General features: G+C 41.7%; 1 protein-coding gene and 1 long non-coding RNA gene across 3 annotated transcripts in view; one reads left to right on the top strand and one right to left on the bottom strand.

The window, feature by feature from the left end:
• The window catches only part of LOC138959650 (uncharacterized), a 52,246-nt gene that overhangs the window by 20,501 nt on the left and 9,191 nt on the right, over window positions 1-22,554 (top strand). The window lies entirely within an intron of this gene.
• LOC138959649 (4-hydroxybenzoate polyprenyltransferase, mitochondrial-like) lies at window positions 1,647-22,156 on the bottom strand. 2 transcript variants are annotated; one of them, XM_070331226.1, is made up of 6 exons: window positions 21,644-22,156; window positions 16,883-17,004; window positions 14,404-14,489; window positions 12,026-12,156; window positions 4,220-4,408; window positions 1,647-2,063 (listed from the first exon to the last, which is right to left on the bottom strand). In XM_070331226.1, the coding sequence occupies exons 1-6, from the start codon at window positions 21,731-21,733 to the stop codon at window positions 1,905-1,907; spliced, it is 777 nt and encodes a 258-aa protein (XP_070187327.1). In that variant the 5' UTR covers window positions 21,734-22,156; the 3' UTR covers window positions 1,647-1,904. The 2 variants fall into 2 exon arrangements, with proteins under 2 accessions (XP_070187327.1, XP_070187326.1); XM_070331225.1 differs by lacking the exon at window positions 12,026-12,156 and adding an exon at window positions 5,175-5,308 and having other exon boundaries at window positions 21,644-22,147.

Raw genomic sequence — 22,554 nt, 5'->3', positions numbered from 1 at the left:
GTACATGTCAGGTGGCCGTACATTGCAGGGACTGCTGTACATGTCAGGGGGCCGTACATTGCAGGGACTGCTGTACATGTCAGGTGGCCGTACATTGCAGGGACTGCTGTACATGTCAGGTGGCCGTACATTGCAGGGACTGCTGTACATGTCAGGTGGCCGTACATTGCAGGGACTGCTGTACATGTCAGGGGGCCGTACATTGCAGGGACTGCTGTATCATGATTTCCATGGGAAGGAGTACAGTGGAACCCCCCTGTTAAGACCTCCACAAGTCTGAGAAAATCAGGTCTTAAAAAGGAGGGAGTCTTAAAATGGGGGTAATTTGACAGAGATTATGAACATGAAGTGTGAGCAAACAAGGTCTTAAAAAGGAGGGAGTCTTAAAATGGGGGGTTCCATTGTATATGTTTAACTTGTCGGCTTTCTGCTTATGTATTCCAACCATTCCACTTCTGTGATTAATTTTCCAACATTTCAAGCGCAGTTGAATGAATTTTGGCAGCCGCCCAGCAAACTTCAATGATATAAAATGTCCTCCTTGAATACATTTGAATGTTTTGTAAAGAGAGCAATGACCACTTTGTATAACAATTGCAATACAGCTTATATTTCTTTCACTTGAAATCCTCCTGTGTACCATAAAAATAGAAATGATGCAAAACAATCATGCTATGAGTCAGGCTGCTTTTTTGACTCACATGCGAAGCTAAGGTCATGTAAAGGTCAAGGTCAAGCATGTGAGTCGTATGGGCTTTGCCCTTCTTGTTTGTTCATGTGTAAAAATATTGTCCACTTGTGTTAGAAATTGAAGCGCATTATGTTAGCCTTGGTGTGTGTAAATAGCCGAAGTGTTTAAAACAAATGCCAAGTTGTAGAAGCTGATCAATAAAATCACAGTTTGTTATCCGCAGTGTCTCATGTACTACTTTCGGTGTTGTGTGAAATTGTATTGTCTTCTGTGTTGATTACCTGGCACATTTACATTTAGCTTTCAACAAATATTGCTCTGCCATACCTTCCTTGAGATTACCTCTGTCTGATCAGCCAACAATGTTTTTGTTTTTTTTAACTGAAAGTGTCTTTAGAAGGTTTTGTAGACAAAAAAAAGGTTCCATCACAGGAAATGTTGATACAGTGGAACCCCCTTTTAAGACCTCCACAAATAGGACAATCAGGTGGAGTCTTACAATGGGGCTACATTTACACGTTATCAATAGAAAGTCTAAGAAAACAGGGTCTTCAAAGGGAGAGTCTTAACAGGGGGGTCTCAACAGGGGGTCTTAACAGGGGGGTCTCAACAGGGGGGTCTCAACAGGGGGGTCTTAACAGGGGGGTCTCAACAGGGGGGTCTCAACAGGGGGTCAACAGGGGGGTCTTTACAGGGGTCTTAACAGGGGGGTCTTAACAGGGGGGTCTTAACAGGGGGGTCTTAACAGGGGGTCTTAACAGGGGAGATTCCACTGTACATGTGCAACGATTCAAGTGACCAGAGAGAAATGTTCATGCCAGATCAGTCTTGTGTTTGAAGAAGCTGACAGTTCTGCTGTATCAGCAGCAGATAAATGCCTGGGGGAAACACACACACACACACTCTCTCTCTCTCTTCCTCCTGGAAAAGAGTAAACAATCACAGCTTCAAAAGAGACAATTTGACACACTTTAATTTAGTCACTTCATCTATCACTTGAAAGTCCTTCTTCTTGACTCACAAAATACAGCTTGAACATAGTCTAATACAAAATACAAGGCGATGCACAAAGTCTTTTACACCCTTGCGTACAAATAAAGGCACACAGCAATTTACCTAGCAGCAACAAAGCAGAGTTTTTGCTATTACCACACAGAACAGTAATGACATTTCTTTCATAACTTTTGACCTCAATAGCAAAAACTCGCTAGGATCATTTGTCGTCTGCGTCAGTGGCAGGATTGTCTGCCTTTAGCTCTGAGCGCAGTAAGGTGCCCGCCACAATGCTGAGAAACAGCACGACACCCAGCTTGGAGTTTGAGCGAAACTTGGAGGCACAGTCGTCAGCGTTGTTCAGGTCCACAGTGTACAGCTGTAAAATATAAATGAGAATCACTCATGAAACAATCACTCATGAAACAATCACACATGAAACAAGTTACAATCACTCATGAAACAATCACTCATGAAACAATCACACATGAAACAATCACACATGAAACAATCACTCATGAAACAATCACACATGAAACAATCACACATGAAACAATCACTCATGAAACAATCACACATGAAACAATCACACATGAAACAATCACACATGAAACAATCACACATGAAACAATCACTCATGAAACAATCACACATGAAACAATCACACATGAAACAATCACTCATGAAACAATCACACATGAAACAATCACACATGAAACAATCACACATGAAACAATCACACATGAAACAATCACACATGAAACAATCACACATGAAACAATCACTCATGAAACAATCACACATGAAACAATCACACATGAAACAATCACTCATGAAACAATCACACATGAAACAATCACTCATGAAACAATCACTCATGAAACAATCACTCATGAAACAATCACACATGAAACAATCACACATGAAACAATCACACATGAAACAATCACTCATGAAACAATCACTCATGAAACAATCACTCATGAAACAATCACTCATGAAACAATCACTCATGAAACAATCACTCATGAAACAATCACTCATGAAACAATTACACATGAAACAATCACTCATGAAACAATCACACATGAAACAATCACACATGAAACAATCACACATGAAACAATCACTCATGAAACAATCACTCATGAAACAATCACTCATGAAACAATCACACATGAAACAATCACACATGAAACAATCACTCATGAAACAATCACTCATGAAACAATCACACATGAAACAATCACACATGAAACAATCACACATGGAACAATCACACATGAAACAATCACACATGAAACAATCACACATGAAACAATCACTCATGAAACAATCACACATGAAACAATCACACATGAAACAATCACTCATGAAACAATCACTCATGAAACAATCACACATGAAACAATCACTCATGAAACAATCACACATGAAACAATCACACATGAAACAATCACTCATGAAACAATCACTCATGAAACAATCACACATGAAACAATCACTCATGAAACAATCACTCATGAAACAATCACACATGAAACAATCACACATGAAACAATCACTCATGAAACAATCACTCATGAAACAATCACACATGAAACAATCACACATGAAACAATCACTCATGAAACAATCACTCATGAAACAATCACACATGAAACAATCACTCATGAAACAATCACTCATGAAACAATCACACATGAAACAATCACTCATGAAACAATCACTCATGAAACAATCACACATGAATGCCAAAGTAGGGCAGTGGAACCCCAGCGCACCCCTTTAACACCTCCACAAATCTCAGAAAACCCGGTCTTAAAAACGAGGGGGTCATAAATTAACAGTTTCAGAACACAAAAGCTTAGAAAACAGGGTCTTAAAATGGAGGGAGTCTTAAATTGGGGGTTCTTAAAATGGAGGGAGTCTTAAATTGGGGGTTCTTAAAAAGGGGGTTCCACTGTATACAATTTGATCTGCTTAGGTTTACTTTCCAAGCGCTGACAAAGATTACTGATCTAACAGAGTGGTTAGGAATCTAGCATATTTACAAGTACCGTATTCAAAATCTTTAATTCTTTTTGATGTTTCAGAAACTGCACACACATACACACACACCTGCACGCACGCACTAACACAAATATACACACAGTGTTACCCACCATCCTCTTGCCATATGAAAGAATACACACACACCCTTCCCTTCGCAAAGAATCTTTTCTGTCACTCTTCTTTCACGTTTGATATAAGAAACAGCACATGCAGTTACTTTGCGACTTTCTCGAAAAGGTGATAGCCATACTACTGAAATGTGGTTTAAACATGAAACAACACACATCAAAATTTGTGTGAAACACACACACACAACCAGCGATGGAAGTTCCCATGTGGAAATGAGGAATTCCTGAATAAAGATCGTCCTTACCACTTGGAATGTGAACATCACTTCTAAACTTTAAGAAAAGTTACAGCTGCATGTTCTTTCATCACATTTTCCCTGACTCTTTCATCTGTGTGCAAACAGCATTGTACCTGACGTGTAAGATGAGCAGCAACTACGGCCACACCGGCGTAGTACGGCCACGTCTGGTCACACATGACGCCCGTTGCCGTAAGACAGCCAATCATCACGCTGGAGAAGCCAGCCAACCAGGGCTTGGTTTGGTCTCCAAGTTTCAGAGCCGTTGACTTCACTCCAATCAGCATATCATCGTATTTGTCCTAGAGTGGAGAAAGATATGCGTTAGTGCAGGTCGAATCCCAAAAAGGGTGTACCTTGAGTGGAGAAAGATATGCGTTGGTGCAGGTCGAATCCCAAAAAGGGTCTACCTTGTATTTGGGTGTAATATAGAAAGATAGAGAGAGGATATGAATTTGAGAAAGACAAAAACAGAGTGCAGGAGCTGGTGTGTGTCAGTGAGTGTGTGTCAGTGTGTGTGTCTGCATATGTGTGTGTGTGTGTGCATGTGTGTTTGTGTAAGTGTAGATTCACATACATGTATTTACATACACATGTGTTGGTACAAATAAACACATAAAAGCAACAGAGCGAGTTAAACATAACAAATTTATAGTAAGAAATATGAAAACATAAAAAATAAAGTGATGAGAACTGTTGATTTATTAGTTAACATCTCAAAACACAGTGCGGGCCAAAAAGGAAAGGAAAGGAAAGAGACAGAAGGGTGATGGGAGGTTTTGTAAAGAAACAAAATGCAGAAATCAATCAAAAACCTTTAATGTTAGGAGTATAAATACACGTATCTCATTGTAACTGCAAAACAAAAACAAAAAAAATAAATAAATAAATTTTTAAAAAAACAAAAACAGAGCCAATCACACAAAAACCCAAAAGAGCAAAGAAACAGTACATTCTTGTTAGCTCAGATGAACTCTCTGTAACCAGAATTCAGAATATTTATTTTGTCCTCCTTACTCTTCTTCTCTACTTGTTTTTAACAGGTGGGTGTTCTTATTACAGACTCACTTGGTGTGCATAGATGGTGTCATAAATTAGCGTCCACATGATGCCGGACGCATAGAGGGGCAAACAAACACCCCAGTCCACCGAGCCTTGCACGGCTGACCATCCCAGCAATGCCCCAAAGTTGAAAGTAAAGCCTAGGAAAGGCAAGAGTCCAAATTTGCAATAAAAAGGATTTAGAAGTAAAGTGAAACAGCTACACTAGTTGAAAGTGTACATGAAATGTAAGTGGGCATGAGTATTTTTTGCGTGTGCAAAAGTCATTATATGAGTTTATAAGAAACTTTTGAAAATAAAATGAGAAACTTAAGTGCATTATACAGGTTTAGGGCTGTTCTAGTTGCATTCCTTATTGCGTACGTGATCATGATCACTACCACCGACTTGTTCATGTTTTTACACAGGATAAGAGCAATTACTTCATATAATCTGCCATATAATCTGCCAAATAAATTGAGCTAATAAATTGAGCAAAGAAATGTCCACTCAGCACAGAAAGCAGCAAGGCAGGGGAAGTTGGGAGTCCAAGTGAAACGATGCTCTTATTCCACGTAAAAGCTTGGCGGTAATCATGATCAAGCACAGGGGAAGGATGCACATATCTTTCAGAATATCATAGACATAGCTGCCAGCCATAAAGCCTGTCCTTATAATTGAGACTGAAGTCTTGTACTGAAAACTCTGTGCTATAAGCTTTGGGCGGCTTTGCCAAGTTAAGGACAGGCTTAACCCTTAGGCTGGTTGTCGCGACATATGTCGCGCTACTTTACGTATACTGTCACCTGGTTGTCACGACATATGTCGCGCTACTGGCTCAGTCTGTTTGGTCGGTTCCGATTACCTCCCATGGATGCGAAAACCTATATGACCGTTTTTCTTTATTTTTCTCTCTGTTAATTCACCAGTGGCTATGTAACATGTGTTACATAATTGCACCAGTGTAAGGGTTAAAGCATATCATTCTCAAATTAGATCCACTTGCTCACTGCCTTATACTCATGCCCACAACATTTCATGTGCTTGGATTCAAGCTAGATCCCTGCTGTAAAGCCTGGAAGAAAACTGGCCATAAGTAGCATTCACGACAGGAAAAGCCATGCAACAGGAATGCAGCTCTATGCTTAAATCTGAAACAGCGAGACAGCTAATGTTCATAATTCACGAATAAACAAATCCCTGTGAACCACTATATGTACAAAAAACTATTCATAAAACATGGTCTTCTGGAACACTTTTCTATTGCTGAAGTGACGTTGCAATGTGTCTTGTACCGGTAATTGGTAAGTGAAAATCTTTCTTGTTCAAGAACGTTCAAAATTTAGCTTTCAGCAATATTTCCAAGACTTTAATAGTGGTGATCTCTTTATACGAAACGTCCTTTCTTTCGAGTCCTAAATATTGACCCAATCAACCCACCGTCCTACTCCTTCCCAGTTTATTCGTTTTCTTCATTATTCAATTTTGCATTTTTAATTATTTTTGGGGCAATGAAGTGTTAGCCTGTTAGTACACTGCTTCCTTGCAGTTAAGATTTTTAGTTTGTATGTCCCCCCCCCCCCAAAAAAAAAACAAAAAAAACCACACACTATTTCTAAGCCACAATTTTCTTAATTTTCCCCCTTAGATTACGCTCCCATAACCATGCTGTAATACTATAAAGTCAGAAGTCAGAACCTAGGACATTCCACCCCCACCCCCCCCCCCCCCCCACTAGTACACATTCACACACACACACACACCCGGCGTCTAACATTACTGCTGCTCAGCTATAGGCCGACACCTAGAAAGTGCAGGTTTCTAGAATGCAAGAGACTTTAGCATGAGAAATACTTCAGCATTATAGTTTATACTTCAGCATAAAATATATTCAGCATGCTAGATTGAACACACATCCATCAGTAAACAGAGCAAGCATCCAGACGTTAGACAAACTTCACAGACATCACATTACCTTTGACTCTGAACTGGGGCAGTATATATATGGCTGGTGTGTGCTCCACACAGTAAAAAAGAAAGAAATACAAACAGCACGCACAAAGAGGAAGGCCGACATGTGATGTCAAAGTTTAAGCAGTGAGATAGATAAGTTTAGTAGTACAAGTACCTGAGTGAATTGAGTGCATGGTAATGAAGTTGAATTATTAAGGTTCTCAGCATCACGATGTCCAATAGTAAGTTTACAACAACAAAAAGTCATCTTACTTGGCTGTCACTGGTTTGTCTAACACAATGCAAGATCTAATAACAAAAAAATTGTTGTTTAAAAACAACAAAAACTGTGATGCTACATCCAGTGAAAGAATGGCCTTCTGCTAGTGAGTGCTTCTCTCTTCAAGCAAAATGGCCTTCTGCTTGTGAGTGCTTCTCTGTTCAAGCAACATGGCCTTCTGCTAGTGAGTGCTTCTCTGTTCAAGCAACATGGCCTTCTGCTTGTGAGTGCTTCTCTGTTCAAGCAACATGGCCTTCTGCTTATGAGTGCTTCTCTGTTCAAGCAACATGGCCTTCTGCTTGTGAGTGCTTCTCTGTTCAAGCAAAATGGCCTTCTGCTTGTGAGTGCTTCTCTGTTCAAGCAAAATGGCCTTCTGCTTGTGAGTGCTTCTCTGTTCAAGCAACATGGCCTTCTGCTTGTGAGTGCTTCTCTGTTCAAGCAAAATGGCCTTCTGCTTGTGAGTGCTTCTCTGTTCAAGCAAAATGGCCTTCTGCTTGTGAGTGCTTCTCTGTTCAAGCAACATGGCCTTCTGCTTGTGAGTGCTTCTCTGTTCAAGCAAAATGGCCTTCTGCTTGTGAGTGCTTCTCTGTTCAAGCAACATGGCCTTCTGCTAGTGAGTGCTTCTCTGTTCAAGCAACATGGCCTTCTGCTAGTGAGTGCTTCTCTGTTCAAGCAACATGGCCTTCTGCTTGTGAGTGCTTCTCTGTTCAAGCAACATGGCCTTCTGCTTGTGAGTGCTTTTCTGTTCAAGCAACATGGCCTTCTGCTGGTGAGTGCTTCTCTGTTCAAGCAACATGGCCTTCTGCTTGTGAGTGCTTCTCTGTTCAAGCAACATGGCCTTCTGCTGGTGAGTGCTTCTCTGTTCAAGCAACATGGCCTTCTGCTAGTGAGTGGTTCTCTGTTCAAGCAACATGGCCTTCTGCTGGTGAGTGCTTCTCTGTTCAAGCAAAATGGCCTTCTGCTTGTGAGTGCTTCTCTGTTCAAGCAACATGGCCTTCTGCTGGTGAGTGCTTCTCTGTTCAAGCAAAATGGCCTTCTGCTAGTGAGTGGTTCTCTGTTCAAGCAAAATGGCCTTCTGCTAATGAGTGCTTCTCTGTTCAAGCAAAATGGCCTTCTGCTAGTGAGTGCTTCTCTGTTCAAGCAACATGGCCTTCTGCTGGTGAGTGCTTCTCTGTTCAAGCAAAATGGCCTTCTGCTTGTGAGTGCTTCTCTGTTCAAGCAACATGGCCTTCTGCTGGTGAGTGCTTCTCTGTTCAAGCAACATGGCCTTCTGCTGGTGAGTGGTTCTCTGTTCAAGCAAAATGGCCTTCTGCTAATGAGTGCTTCTCTGTTCAAGCAAAATGGCCTTCTGCTTGTGAGTGCTTCTCTGTTCAAGCAACATATGCATTGAGAGCGCTTACTGCCCTTGGGTTATTTGATCATGTTCCATATTGCTATTCCTTTGGTTATTTGATCATGTTCCATGTTGCTATTCCTTTGGTTATTTGATCATGTTCCATATTGCTATTCCTTTGGTTATTTGATCATGTTCCATATTGCTATTCCTTTGGTGAAATCATGCAGATATAACATATGAACAGCATCAATGAAATTTGGAAACAAGCATGCAAGCAGCCTTCTAAATGCAACAAGCATGCAAGCAGTCTTCTAAATGCAAAAGCTTTACTGAAAAGTTTATCTTCTAACAAGAACAAAATGAAATACATGTACTGATTGAAACATACTTTTAACAATCCCAAAAGCAACACCTTGCAATGTTTAAAAAAAAAGGTTACTAGTAAAAGAAACCAAGATCAGGATTGAAAAAATAAACGATTATCCAGCTGGAAGAAGAGCATGAAGGTAGAAAACTGAAGACAATAAATAATAAGTGCAGTAAGTCAGGAAACCTACGCTCTCTTAATAAACGATTTTCAGAAATAACTCTGTCGGGTTTGCATGGGTTGTGAAAGAGTGAGTGCCCTTGCATTTGCGCAGACAAACTTTGCCTTGGGCTTCCTGCACACGTGTTTGAGACACGCCCTCTCGCTAGTGACTGGCCTGTAATGTCACATGTTTGAGACACGCCCTCTCGCTAGAGACTGGCCTGTAATGTCACATGTTGGAGACACGCCCTCTCGCTAGAGACTGGCCTGTAATGTCACATGTTGGAGACACGCCCTCTCGCTAGAGACTGGCCTGTAATGTCACATGTTGGAGACATGCCCTCTGGCTAGAGACTGGCCTGTAATGTCACATGTTGGAGACACGCCCTCTCGCTAGAGACTGGCCTGTAATGTCACGTGTTTGAGACACGCCCTCTGGCTAGAGACTGGCCTGTAATGTCACATGTTGGAGACATGCCCTCTGGCTAGAGACTGGCCTGTAATGTCACATGTTGGAGACACGCCCTCTGGCTAGAGACTGGTCTGTAATGTCACATGTTTGAGACACGCCCTCTGGCTAGAGACTGGCCTGTAATGTCACGTGTTTGAGACACGCCCTCTGGCTAGAGACTGGCCTGTAATGTCACGTGTTTGAGACACGCCCTCTCGCTAGAGACTGGCCTGTAATGTCACGTGTTTGAGACACGCCCTCTGGCTAGAGACTGGCCTGTAATGTCACGTGTTTGAGACACGCCCTCTGGCTAGAGACTGGCCTGTCATGTCACGTGTTTGAGACACGCCCTCTCGCTAGAGACTGGCCTGTAATGTCACGTGTTTGAGACACGCCCTCTGGCTAGAGACTGGCCCGTAATGTCACATGTTTGAGACACGCCCTCTGGCTAGAGACTGGCCTGTAATGTCACGTGTTTGAGACACGCCCTCTCGCTAGAGACTGGCCTGTCATGTCACGTGTTTGAGACACGCCCTCTGGCTAGAGACTGGCCTGTCATGTCACGTGTTTGAGACACGCCCTCTGGCTAGAGACTGGCCTGTAATGTCACGTGTTTGAGACACGCCCTCTCGCTAGAGACTGGCCTGTAATGTCACGTGTTTGAGACACGCCCTCTCGCTAGAGACTGGCCTGTAATGTCACATGTTTGAGACACGCCCTCTCGCTAGAGACTGGCCTGTAATGTCACGTGTTTGAGACACGCCCTCTCGCTAGAGACTGGCCTGTAATGTTACGTGTTTGAGACACGCCCTCTGGCTAGAGACTGACCTGTCATGTCACGTGTTTGAGACACGCCCTCTGGCTAGAGACTGGCCTGTAATGTCACGTGTTTGAGACACGCCCTCTCGCTAGAGACTGGCCTGTAATGTCACATGTTTGAGACACACCCTCTCGCTAGAGACTGGCCTGTAATGTCACGTGTTTGAGACACGCCCTCTGGCTAGAGACTGGCCTGTAATGTCACGTGTTTGAGACACGCCCTCTGGCTAGAGACTGGCCTGTAATGTCACGTGTTTGAGACACGCCCTCTGGCTAGAGACTGGCCTGTAATGTCACGTGTTTGAGACATGCCCTCTGGCTAGAGACTGGCCTGTAATGTCACGTGTTTGAGACACGCCCTCTGGCTAGAGACTGGCCTGTAATGTCACGTGTTTGAGACACGCCCTCTGGCTAGAGACTGGCCTGTAATGTCACGTGTTTGAGACACGCCCTCTGGCTAGAGACTGGCCTGTAATGTCCCGTGTTTGAGACACGCCCTCTCGCTAGAGACTGGCCTGTAATGTCACATGTTTGAGACACGCCCTCTCGCTAGAGACTGGCCTGTAATGTCACGTGTTTGAGAAACGCCCTCTGGCTAGAGACTGGCCTGTAATGTCACGTGTTGGAGACACGCCCTCTCGCTAGAGACTGGCCTGTAATGTCACATGGGAAATAACGTCACGTTGGGAAACTTTCCCTCTCTGCGCAAATGCAAGAGTACTCACTCTTTCAGAACCCGTACAAACCCAACAGAGTTATTTCCGGAATTCATCTATTTAGCCCAACACCAGACACAACACCAGACACAACACCAGATACAACACCAGACACAACACCAGACACAACACCAGACACAACACCACTTCGCATATTTACAAAAATGACAACAATTAGTAGCTGCACGATTAGAAGCAAGTACAGTTCAACAACAAATAAAGCAGCCAATATCCAGCTTTACAGCAGAGGTACTTTTTGATTAATTCTGAGTGCTATTGATCAGGACAATTTATGAAACTCTTTTCAAAATCCTTGTGTATTTTTGAAATGAACGTTTGCATTTTCAAAGCTCCGGAAGATAATGTGGGGTTATTTTTCTTGACACACTCAATGCACAACAAGGTGAGTCACTAAATGTCAATGTTAAAATCGTTAAACAAAAGTAACATATAAACAAAACGACGTAACGAATGACCCAAGTCATGCATGTAACTTCAAAAATGTATTGTAACAAATCTGCTTTGAATGCACCTGATATAATATTTTTCATTATTCTAACTGTATAATTGTCTACCCCTAGGTTTTATTTTATCATGCCCCAAGAGTAAAGACTGACAAATAAGGTCACAGAAAACAAAACAAATATAAAGCACAGTGACAGTCAAAAATCGTATTGAGCCTTGTATTCGATCTTTTCTAAGAGAAAACAACTGTGTTGCTCTCCAAATGGGGGAGGGGGGGGGGGGGGGAGCAGGGTAGGGAAGGTCAGGGGATGGGGGGGGGGAGAGAGTACCTGATGAGAATAGATAGTGTCATAGAACATTGTGTAGAGCACACAGGCCAGGTAGAGGGGAGCCACAGGCCAGTGTAGACTCCCCTTCAGCCCGGCCCACGCCAGCAGTACGCCCCAGTTCAGAGTCACACCTGCAAGAACAAACAATTACACCTGCAAGAAAACACACACACACACATTCACACACACACACTCCATCTATTTGACCTATCTACAGCACTGTTCCCAGGCCTCAGTCTCTGACACATACTTTTCTGATCCGACACCATGATCTGACTCCCTAAGCCTGTCGATCATCCTATAGTTTTGACATAAAGAAAGTCTTGTGACTATTTATTTTCATACAAAGCCTCCGGAGAACATATGGAACAATAGAAATGTTCCATCTAGTTCCAACTGAGCTTTTTTTAAATGGCGAAGAGTACACCACACATCACGTATAGCCGAAATTGGCTCCTATGATGTAAATCACATGCAAAACATCAAGTGCGGATCCAGACCCAGAGGCAGAGCCAGACCTGTTATTTTCCCTGAGGCTTGGAACAGCACTGTATCTACTCACTGCAAAACCACTGAGTAGGATTGATGATGCATTGAAAGCCTAGCTAGTGGTAACCAGTATAAATGTCATCTAAGAATGCCATTTAAAACTATGAAAAGGGGGAGAAACACACAAACAAACAAAACCCACCCACCTCCAAAACAAGAATTAACTCAAATCCAGTGTTTAATCGATACATTACACTTCAATAACAATAACAATTTAAAGTTAAAAAACAAAACCCTATTTAACTAAGGCATGTCTACATTTTATTCCCTTTTGTTGTTTTTTCTCAATACTGTAATTCCATTTGAGACAATTTACACATAAGCAGAGTTGTCTGTTCCTATCAAACAAACAAGAAAGAGCACCCTTTGACGAATTAACAAGCACAGGTACACCTGGGATACTTGATATGTGTTCCAATAAACCTTCAAGTAAAATGTCTTTCTTTCTTTATTTGGTGTTTAACGTCGTTTTCAACCACAAAGGTTATATCGCGACGAAAGTAAAATGTCAAAGAATGTGAAACAAAAAGCAGGGTGGTGCTGACACATGTGTTCAAAATGTACGGGGAAAGCAAACCAGCCAAAGTAGAACTATGTGTATACACTGAGGGCCCATTCCCACCACCTCAAGCAAATTCCAAGTCTTTTCAACCACCAGGCCACCCGTAGGTTTGCAATCTTGTGTTAAGTACACAGTAACCCCTTCACTGCCCACCCCGTATGTAATACGTGGTCATTTTCGGTTTGTCCTACGCCCATAACCGTATCTCATACGTGGGATTTGTGTCAACAACATTTCAGGACATTTCTGAAAACTAAATGGGAGGTAACCACTGTCCAAGTACTTGTAGGGGTTCTGAACACATTTCTTTCCCATAGACCGTTCGGATAATGCTGTTATACTGTGGCAGTGAAGGGGTTAATAATATTTTCCCTGAACTACCTCCCAAAGCAGAACATTTGCCCACCTGTTTCTGTGGGCCCCAGAAAACATTCAGAATTCACTGTGAAAAAGTAAACTTGTCTGGGGATATAGAAACTCCTTTTGAAGTCATTGTCTGCCATTGAGAACAGTATTTTCACAGAAGAAAACATTGACTAGCACTTCTGGCTATGGAAACACCAAACTCAATCAGAACAGAGTTAAGAATAAGAACTAAGAATGACAAATTTGTCCTCATAAGTAACTATTCACAGCCGACGTTTTTAGTTGTGCAGAAACAAATCATGTGCCCATTATTACTGAACAAACAAAATCAGTGCAGTCTTCTTCTTCTGCACCCCCAAGCTTATATAACTTTCACCGTCACCTTATGAGTAGAGTTTTAAAACATTTAAGATCGAAGCATTTACAATACTGGAAAATACAGTAGAGACTTCTCAGAATTTAACCAAACAAGTCCTATTTCACACATGACAGTCTTCCGTGCTACAAAGTTCACCACAAACCTCTCCATTCATTTAGTTTCACATGTTTGGCCCTCCCAAACAAGTCAGTGTTTCCGGTTCCCGACCCTATAACTTTTTTTTTAACCCTTCAAAGGAGACATGTCACAAAGCTTGCATGAGTTGCAGGTGATAAAAAGCCTCATGCGCCTGGGTAAAAGAAGACTTTAATCCTTACAAAAAACTAAAAAACTAAATCTAACCGACGTACCAACCCTAATTTCTTTGGCCTTGTCATTGGAAACAAACTTAATTTGATTTTTTGGGACTATATTTTTCAACCTCAAATGTATCCAACACTAACGTAACACACAACCCTCATTTTTAGCACATGTGATAACGCAGAGCAAATCAATATTGAGGCAAAACACTGCATGACTCACCCAGCATGATCTGAGGCCAGTACGTGTAGCGTTTGGCCAGAGGGTACATCACCACCAACAACATAGAAGACGCACCCAGCAAAATGCTGCAAGCCAAACAACATATCACCAAAAAGTTAAATATAGAAATAACAAAATGAACCACAGCATCTATATATATATACGACTTGTGTCTGTCTGTGTGTCTGTCTGTGTGTCTGTCTGTGAGTTCGCGATGCACGGCCAAAGTTCTCGATGGATCTGCTTCAAATTTGGTGGGCATATTCAGGTAGACCCGGGACAGGACACAACCTGGTCGATATTTCAACACGTGCTCTCAGCGCGCAGCGCTGAACCGATTTTGGTTCCACCTCAGCTACCCGGGCCCCCATACCGACACACCAAAGCCGCTACACCACATCACAACGCCAAAGTTCTAGGTGGATCTTTTTCAAATTTGGACACCGTATTCAGCTACACCCCGGACACAATATCATCGATGAGATATTTCAACACGTGCTCTCAGCGCGCAGCGCTGAACCGATTTTGGTTTTTGTGTTCATTTCACCATTATAAGTAACTCTTCCTTATCTTCTCCAGTGTTTTGCGTTTATCTCCCTTCCTTCGTGTGGCTTCAATCCATATTCCCGTTTGTAAGTTACTATTTTTAGAATGTCACTGCGCTGTCCACAACGCTTCCCTTGCACCCGTAAGTTGTTCTTACTGTCAAAGTGAAAAGGTCGAATCAATTTATAGCCACGCGAAAAATACACTCTCACCTATCTCTATATATTTATAGATATAGATATACATATATATATACGGCTTCTCTGTGTGTGTGTGTGTTTGTGTGTGTGTGTGGGCAAAAACCTGTGTATTGTAGAGTTCTGTTTGTGATGTGGTCTAGCGGCTTTTGTCTGTCTGTATGTTCTGGCATTTGAGAAGCCACAGCAGATAATATAGGGCTAAGAAATAAGCTCTAAAATTCTCAATCCCGTTTGTCAGGACTTCGCCTTCAAAGGTGATTGTGATGAACCGCCACGCTGTCTGTCTCTGTCTCGCGATTCACCCCGGCGAATTCACCATTCCCAGTAACTCTTCCTTATCTTCTCCAGTGTTTTGCGCCTTCGTGTGGCTTCAATCCATATTCCCGTTTCTAAGTTACTATTTTTAGAATGTCACTGCGCTGTCCAGAACGCTTCCCTTGCACCCGTAAGTTGTTCTTACTGTCAAAGTGAAAAGGTCGAATCAATTTATAGCCACGCGAAAAATACACTGTCACCTATCTCTATATATTTATAGATATATATAGATATACATATATATATACGGCTTCTCTGTGTGTGTGTGTGTTTGTGTGTGTGTGTGGGCAAAAACCTGTGGATTGTAGAGTTCTGTTTGTGATGGGGTCTAGCGGTTTTTGTCTGTCTGTATGTTCTGGCATTTGAGAAGCCACAGCAGATAATATAGGGCTAAGAAATAAGCTCTAAAATTCTCAATCCCGTTTGACAGGACTTCGCCTTCAAAGGTGATTGTGGTGAACCGCCACGCTGTCTGTCTCTGTCTCGCGATTCACCCCGGCGAAGCCGGGTATTCCTCTAGTGAACAATAAATCATTACACAATCACCTTTCAAAGTTGCATCCTTGATACAAAGTTCATTACAACCTTTCCATGTATTGGGAATAATTTTACATGTAAGGCCTAAGAAAAAACCACAGCAGTTTCAAATGTAATGAAAACTAAACCAAATGTTTTCTAAAAAGCCAAACTTCTTGATGCTGTGCCCACAAGTCAAAATCTCTTCTTTGCAAATAAAGCTTGATTTCCTAAATATATAAAATCTAAACTGGTTTGCATGTGTTTGCATCTGTGTGCTCTTTAAAGCTTAGTGCTTGGGATCTTGGTGTTATGTCTATGTATGCTTTGTATGCTTGTTGATTTGTGCTAGTTTATTCTATAATGAATTTGTAAAGCGCCTGGAGCCAATTGATGGGACTCGCGCTATAGAAAAGTTATTTATTATTATTATTATTATTATTCTGTGTGTCCATGTGATTGTATGTGTGCGTAGGTGTACATGACAATGACACTTTTTTATTTAACGAAGGTAATAGATTAAGCAGTGATCTGCTTTTTTGTACATCTAGCCCTCGCCCTAAAGAGGGACTAACTTTTTTTTAAAGTCTACATTTTAACAGATAACTGAAATAAGAACACATAATATACATATGTACAAAAAATGCATTGCATAGTGGGAAATTGCAAGTTTATTGATGTGAATCTAGTAAAAAACAAACTTCTTGATGCTGTGCCCACGAATCAATCTTTCCATACCATCCTGAAGAAGACAGTTACATGCTGAATATTGATTTAAACTTACCTAACCTGGTTACTGGTGTGTTTTATTTTTATGTGAATTTAGTAGTATATAGCAGATTGTACATGCGCACGTGAGCACACACCATTCCTGTGAACAAAGCACTCTAGTCTGAACTGACCTGTACGTGTTAAGCTGAAGCAGTATTCCCAGAGACACTGACAGCTGTGACGCCAGGAACACCAAAGCCTGGAAGTGAGTCAGCTCTCCACTGGCTAGAGGTCTCTGCTTGGTTCGCTCCACCTGAAAACATGCAGCTATCAGCACTACTCTGCAATGTGTTCACTGTGAAATGAACTAAGCAAAGTACCCCCCTTTGAAGACCTAAACAAATCTGAGAAAAGCAGGTCTTAACAAGTCGCGTAAGGCGAAATTACTACATTTAGTCAAGCTGTGGAACTCACAGAATGAAACTAAACACACTGCATTTTTTCACAATGACCGTAGTCCGCCGCTTGTGCAAAACGGAGTGAAACTGACGAGCCTGTTCAGCGCGGTAGTGGTTTCGCTGTGCTGCATAGCACGCTTTTCTGTACCTCTCTTCGTTTTAACTTTCTGAGCGTGTTTTTAATCCAAACATATATGTTTTTGGAATCAGGAACCGACAAGGAATAAGATGAAATTGTTTCTAAATCGATTTCGGAAATTTAATTTTGATCATAATTTTTATATTTTTAATTTTCACAGCTTGTTTTTAATCCAAATATAACATATTTATATGTTTTTGGAATCAGGAAATGATGTAGAATAAGATGAACGTAAATTTGGATCGTTTTATATATATATAAAAAAAATTATTACAATTTTCAGATTTTTAATGACCAGTCATTAATTAATTTTTAAGCCACCAAGCTGAAATGCAATACCGAAGTCCGGCCTTCGTCGAAGATTGCTTTACAAAAATTTCAATCAATTTGATTGAAAAATGAGGGTGTGACAGTGCCGCCTCAACTTTTACAAAAAGCCGGATATGACGTGATCAAAAGTATTTATCAAAAAAATGAAAAAAACGTCCGGGGATATCATTCCCAGAAACTCTCATGTCAAATTTTATAAAGATCAGTCCAGTAGTTTGGTCTGAATCGCTCTACACACACACACGCACAGACAGACACACACACACACATACACCACGACCCTCGTCTCGATTCCCCCTCTATGTTAAAACATTTAGTCAAAACTTGACTAAATGTAAAAAGGAGGGAGCCTTAAATGGGGGGTCTTAAAAGGGCCCCTGTAGTAAGAAGTGTAAACAAAATGCAACCGAAAATATGACAAGACAAGGGATGAGATGAGTGAAGAACTGACCATATCACTCTCACAGTCTTTATGGTAGGCAATAAACCAACATTCTGTTTCTCATCTCACAGTCTTTATGGTAGGCAATAAACCAACATTCTGTTTCTCATTGAAGGCTACACATACAGAGATCTGTCAATGTATGGCATAATGTTTTAACTCAGACTTCCGATTTCCAATAATGCAACAGCATTTTATACTGACTGACCAACATGGGTGAAACTGATCAGAATTGAAAATAAGGAAAATGAGGCCGGGGTCCAGGGGCCGCCCAGGCCCTGGTGGGGTGCAGCGGAAGAAAATGAAAAATCAGGCTTTTAAGGGTAAAAGCAGGCCTCTTCTGGTATATCAAACACACAAATTTGCACATGTATTAAACAATGTAACAAATGCCAAGCTGTAGTCCGATAATTCGCGCGCCCAGTGAAACAAAGACTCAGCGATGTCCGGTCACTGTGTTAGGAGAAATACGGATCGGATCGCCAGCGAAAAAACAAAAAAATATTTTTTTAAAAGATTTTTAAAATAAGGAATTCCTTATTTAACCAATTTCATTTGGCGGATTTCCGCCCTGAGGCGGAAAAGTTTCACCCATGGACCAAATAAAGAAATTAACAAGTGCGTGTCACACCACTTTATAATGAGTGAATAAAGAAATCAACAAACATTTATCAGGACATTTCTTGATGAGCGACTGAAGAAAGCAACAAGAAGTTCTCGACAAAGCCACTGGCCAGAGAAAGAGAACGTCTCTGTGCACACAATAAAACTGTTATTTCTCACCTTCTTGACAAAGCCACTGGCCAGAGAAAGAGAACGTCTCTGTGCACACAATAAAACTGTTATTTCTCACCTTCTTGACAAAGCCACTGGCCAGAGAAAGAGAACGTCTCTGTGCACACAATAAAACTGTTATTTCTCACCTTCTTGACAAAGCCACTGGCCAGAGAAAGAGAACGTCTCTGTGCACACAATAAAACTGTTATTTCTCACCTTCTTGACAAAGCCACTGGCCAGAGAAAGAGAACGTCTCTGTGCACACAATAAAACTGTTATTTCTCACCTTCTTGACAAAGCCACTGGCCAGAGAAAGAGAACGTCTCTGTGCACACAATAAAACTGTTATTTCTCACCTTCTTGACAAAGCCACTGGCCAGAGAAAGAGAACGTCTCTGTGCACACAATAAAACTGTTATTTCTCACCTTCTTGACAAAGCCACTGGCCAGAGAAAGAGAACGTCTCTGTGCACACAATAAAACTGTTATTTCTCACCTTCTTGACAAAGCCACTGGCCAGAGAAAGAGAACGTCTCTGTGCACACAATAAAACTGTTATTTCTCACCTTCTTGACAAAGCCACTGGCCAGAGAAAGAGAACGTCTCTGTGCACACAATAAAACTGTTATTTCTCACCTTCTTGACAAAGCCACTGGCCAGAGAAAGAGAACGTCTCTGTGCACACAATAAAACTGTTATTTCTCACCTTCTTGACAAAGCCACTGGCCAGAGAAAGAGAACGTCTCTGTGCACACAATAAAACTGTTATTTCTCACCTTCTTGACAAAGCCACTGGCCAGAGAAAGAGAACGTCTCTGTGCACACAATAAAACTGTTATTTCTCACCTTCTTGACAAAGCCACTGGCCAGAGAAAGAGAACGTCTCTGTGCACACAATAAAACTGTTATTTCTCACCTTCTTGACAAAGCCACTGGCCAGAGAAAGAGAACGTCTCTGTGCACACAATAAAACTGTTATTTCTCACCTTCTTGACAAAGCCACTGGCCAGAGAAAGAGAACGTCTCTGTGCACACAATAAAACTGTTATTTCTCACCTTCTTGACAAAGCCACTGGCCAGAGAAAGAGAACGTCTCTGTGCACACAATAAAACTGTTATTTCTCACCTTCTTGACAAAGCCACTGGCCAGAGAAAGAGAACGTCTCTGTGCACACAATAAAACTGTTATTTCTCACCTTCTTGACAAAGCCACTGGCCAGAGAAAGAGAACGTCTCTGTGCACACAATAAAACTGTTATTTCTCACCTTCTTGACAAAGCCACTGGCCAGAGAAAGAGAACGTCTCTGTGCACACAATAAAACTGTTATTTCTCACCTTCTTGACAAAGCCACTGGCCAGAGAAAGAGAACGTCTCTGTGCACACAATAAAACTGTTATTTCTCACCTTCTTGACAAAGCCACTGGCCAGAGAAAGAGAACGTCTCTGTGCACACAATAAAACTGTTATTTCTCACCTTCTTGACAAAGCCACTGGCCAGAGAAAGAGAACGTCTCTGTGCACACAATAAAACTGTTATTTCTCACCTTCTTGACAAAGCCACTGGCCAGAGAAAGAGAACGTCTCTGTGCACACAATAAAACTGTTATTTCTCACCTTCTTGACAAAGCCACTGGCCAGAGAAAGAGAACGTCTCTGTGCACACAATAAAACTGTTATTTCTCACCTTCTTGACAAAGCCACTGGCCAGAGAAAGAGAACGTCTCTGTGCACACAATAAAACTGTTATTTCTCACCTTCTTGACAAAGCCACTGGCCAGAGAAAGAGAACGTCTCTGTGCACACAATAAAACTGTTATTTCTCACCTTCTTGACAAAGCCACTGGCCAGAGAAAGAGAACGTCTCTGTGCACACAATAAAACTGTTATTTCTCACCTTCTTGACAAAGCCACTGGCCAGAGAAAGAGAACGTCTCTGTGCACACAATAAAACTGTTATTTCTCACCTTCTTGACAAACCCACTGGCCAGAGAAAGAGAACGTCTCTGTGCACACAATAAAACTGTTATTTCTCACCTTCTTGACAAAGCCACTGGCCAGAGAAAGAGAACGTCTCTGTGCACACAATAAAACTGTTATTTCTCACCTTCTTGACAAACCCACTGGCCAGAGAAAGAGAACGTCTCTGTGCACACAATAAAACTGTTATTTCTCACCTTCTTGACAAAGCCACTGGCCAGAGAAAGAGAACGTCTCTGTGCACACAATAAAACTGTTATTTCTCACCTTCTTGACAAAGCCACTGGCCAGAGAAAGAGAACGTCTCTGTGCACACAATAAAACTGTTATTTCTCACCTTCTTGACAAAGCCACTGGCCAGAGAAAGAGAACGTCTCTGTGCACACAATAAAACTGTTATTTCTCACCTTCTTGACAAAGCCACTGGCCAGAGAAAGAGAACGTCTCTGTGCACACAATAAAACTGTTATTTCTCACCTTCTTGACAAAGCCACTGGCCAGAGAAAGAGAACGTCTCTGTGCACACAATAAAACTGTTATTTCTCACCTTCTTGACAAAGCCACTGGCCAGAGAAAGAGAACGTCTCTGTGCACACAATAAAACTGTTATTTCTCACCTTCTTGACAAAGCCACTGGCCAGAGAAAGAGAACGTCTCTGTGCACACAATAAAACTGTTATTTCTCACCTTCTTGACAAAGCCACTGGCCAGAGAAAGAGAACGTCTCTGTGCACACAATAAAACTGTTATTTCTCACCTTCTTGACAAAGCCACTGGCCAGAGAAAGAGAACGTCTCTGTGCACACAATAAAACTGTTATTTCTCACCTTCTTGTCAAAGTCCCTGTCCCACATGTCGTTGATGATGCATCCAGCCCCGCGCATGAAGAAAGCCCCTGCACCAAACAGCGTCAACATCCAGGGGTCTGGCAGGTGACCGGGGTCGGCCGCCAGAGCAATGCTCCAGCTACAGGGCCACAGCAACAGCAGTGTACCTGGATAAGCACAGCATGCAAGGGAAAAAACAAGAATTGTAGGCTATTGGAACGTTTAATTATTGACAAAATAAAATGTTACGTCAACCCAGTGATCTTTTAAGAAGACAAACAAACACTTATGAGACAAATAATGAACCAATCTCAAAATGGTCGATGAATCTTGCATGCAAGATGCCGGTGAGGTAATAAGTATACAGGATAAAGCTCACCTGCCAATTGAGATACCTGCCAATTGAGATACCTGCCAATTGAGATACCTGCCAAGTGAGATACCTGCCAAGTGAGATACAATGGAACTCGCCTTTAAGGACCTCAACGTTTTTGTTTAAATCAACTAAAAAAGGAGGTAGTCTTAAAATGGAGGTAATTAAAAAATCTACTAGAGGTTATGAATAGTACATCTGAAAAATCAAGGTCTTGAAAAGGGGGGTTCTGAGTGATCGACAAGAAGAAGAAGAAAAGGGGGGTTGCACTGTTTCTACTAGTACACATATGAGGCTGTGCCAAAAGGTGCTCTGGGAGACCCCTGTCAAATTTGCACATTGATATTTTGTTTTGTAATCATACATTTTTCCTGATTTAGCCTCACTTAGCTTAAAAGTATATCAAAGATACAACATGCACAACATTAAGGTGCATGTTGGCCTTTGAAAGGGTTAAAATACAAAATAATTACAAGATCCAGGTCCGAATGTTGATCCGGAAGTGGGGACATTTTAGGGGACCCACAAACAACGATTT

This window comes from Littorina saxatilis, linkage group LG2 (assembly GCF_037325665.1).
Source record: "Littorina saxatilis isolate snail1 linkage group LG2, US_GU_Lsax_2.0, whole genome shotgun sequence".
Lineage (NCBI taxonomy): Eukaryota > Metazoa > Mollusca > Gastropoda > Littorinimorpha > Littorinidae > Littorina > Littorina saxatilis.
Note: the sequence above shows the minus strand (reverse complement) of the source record. Positions and strands in the feature narration are given on the sequence as shown.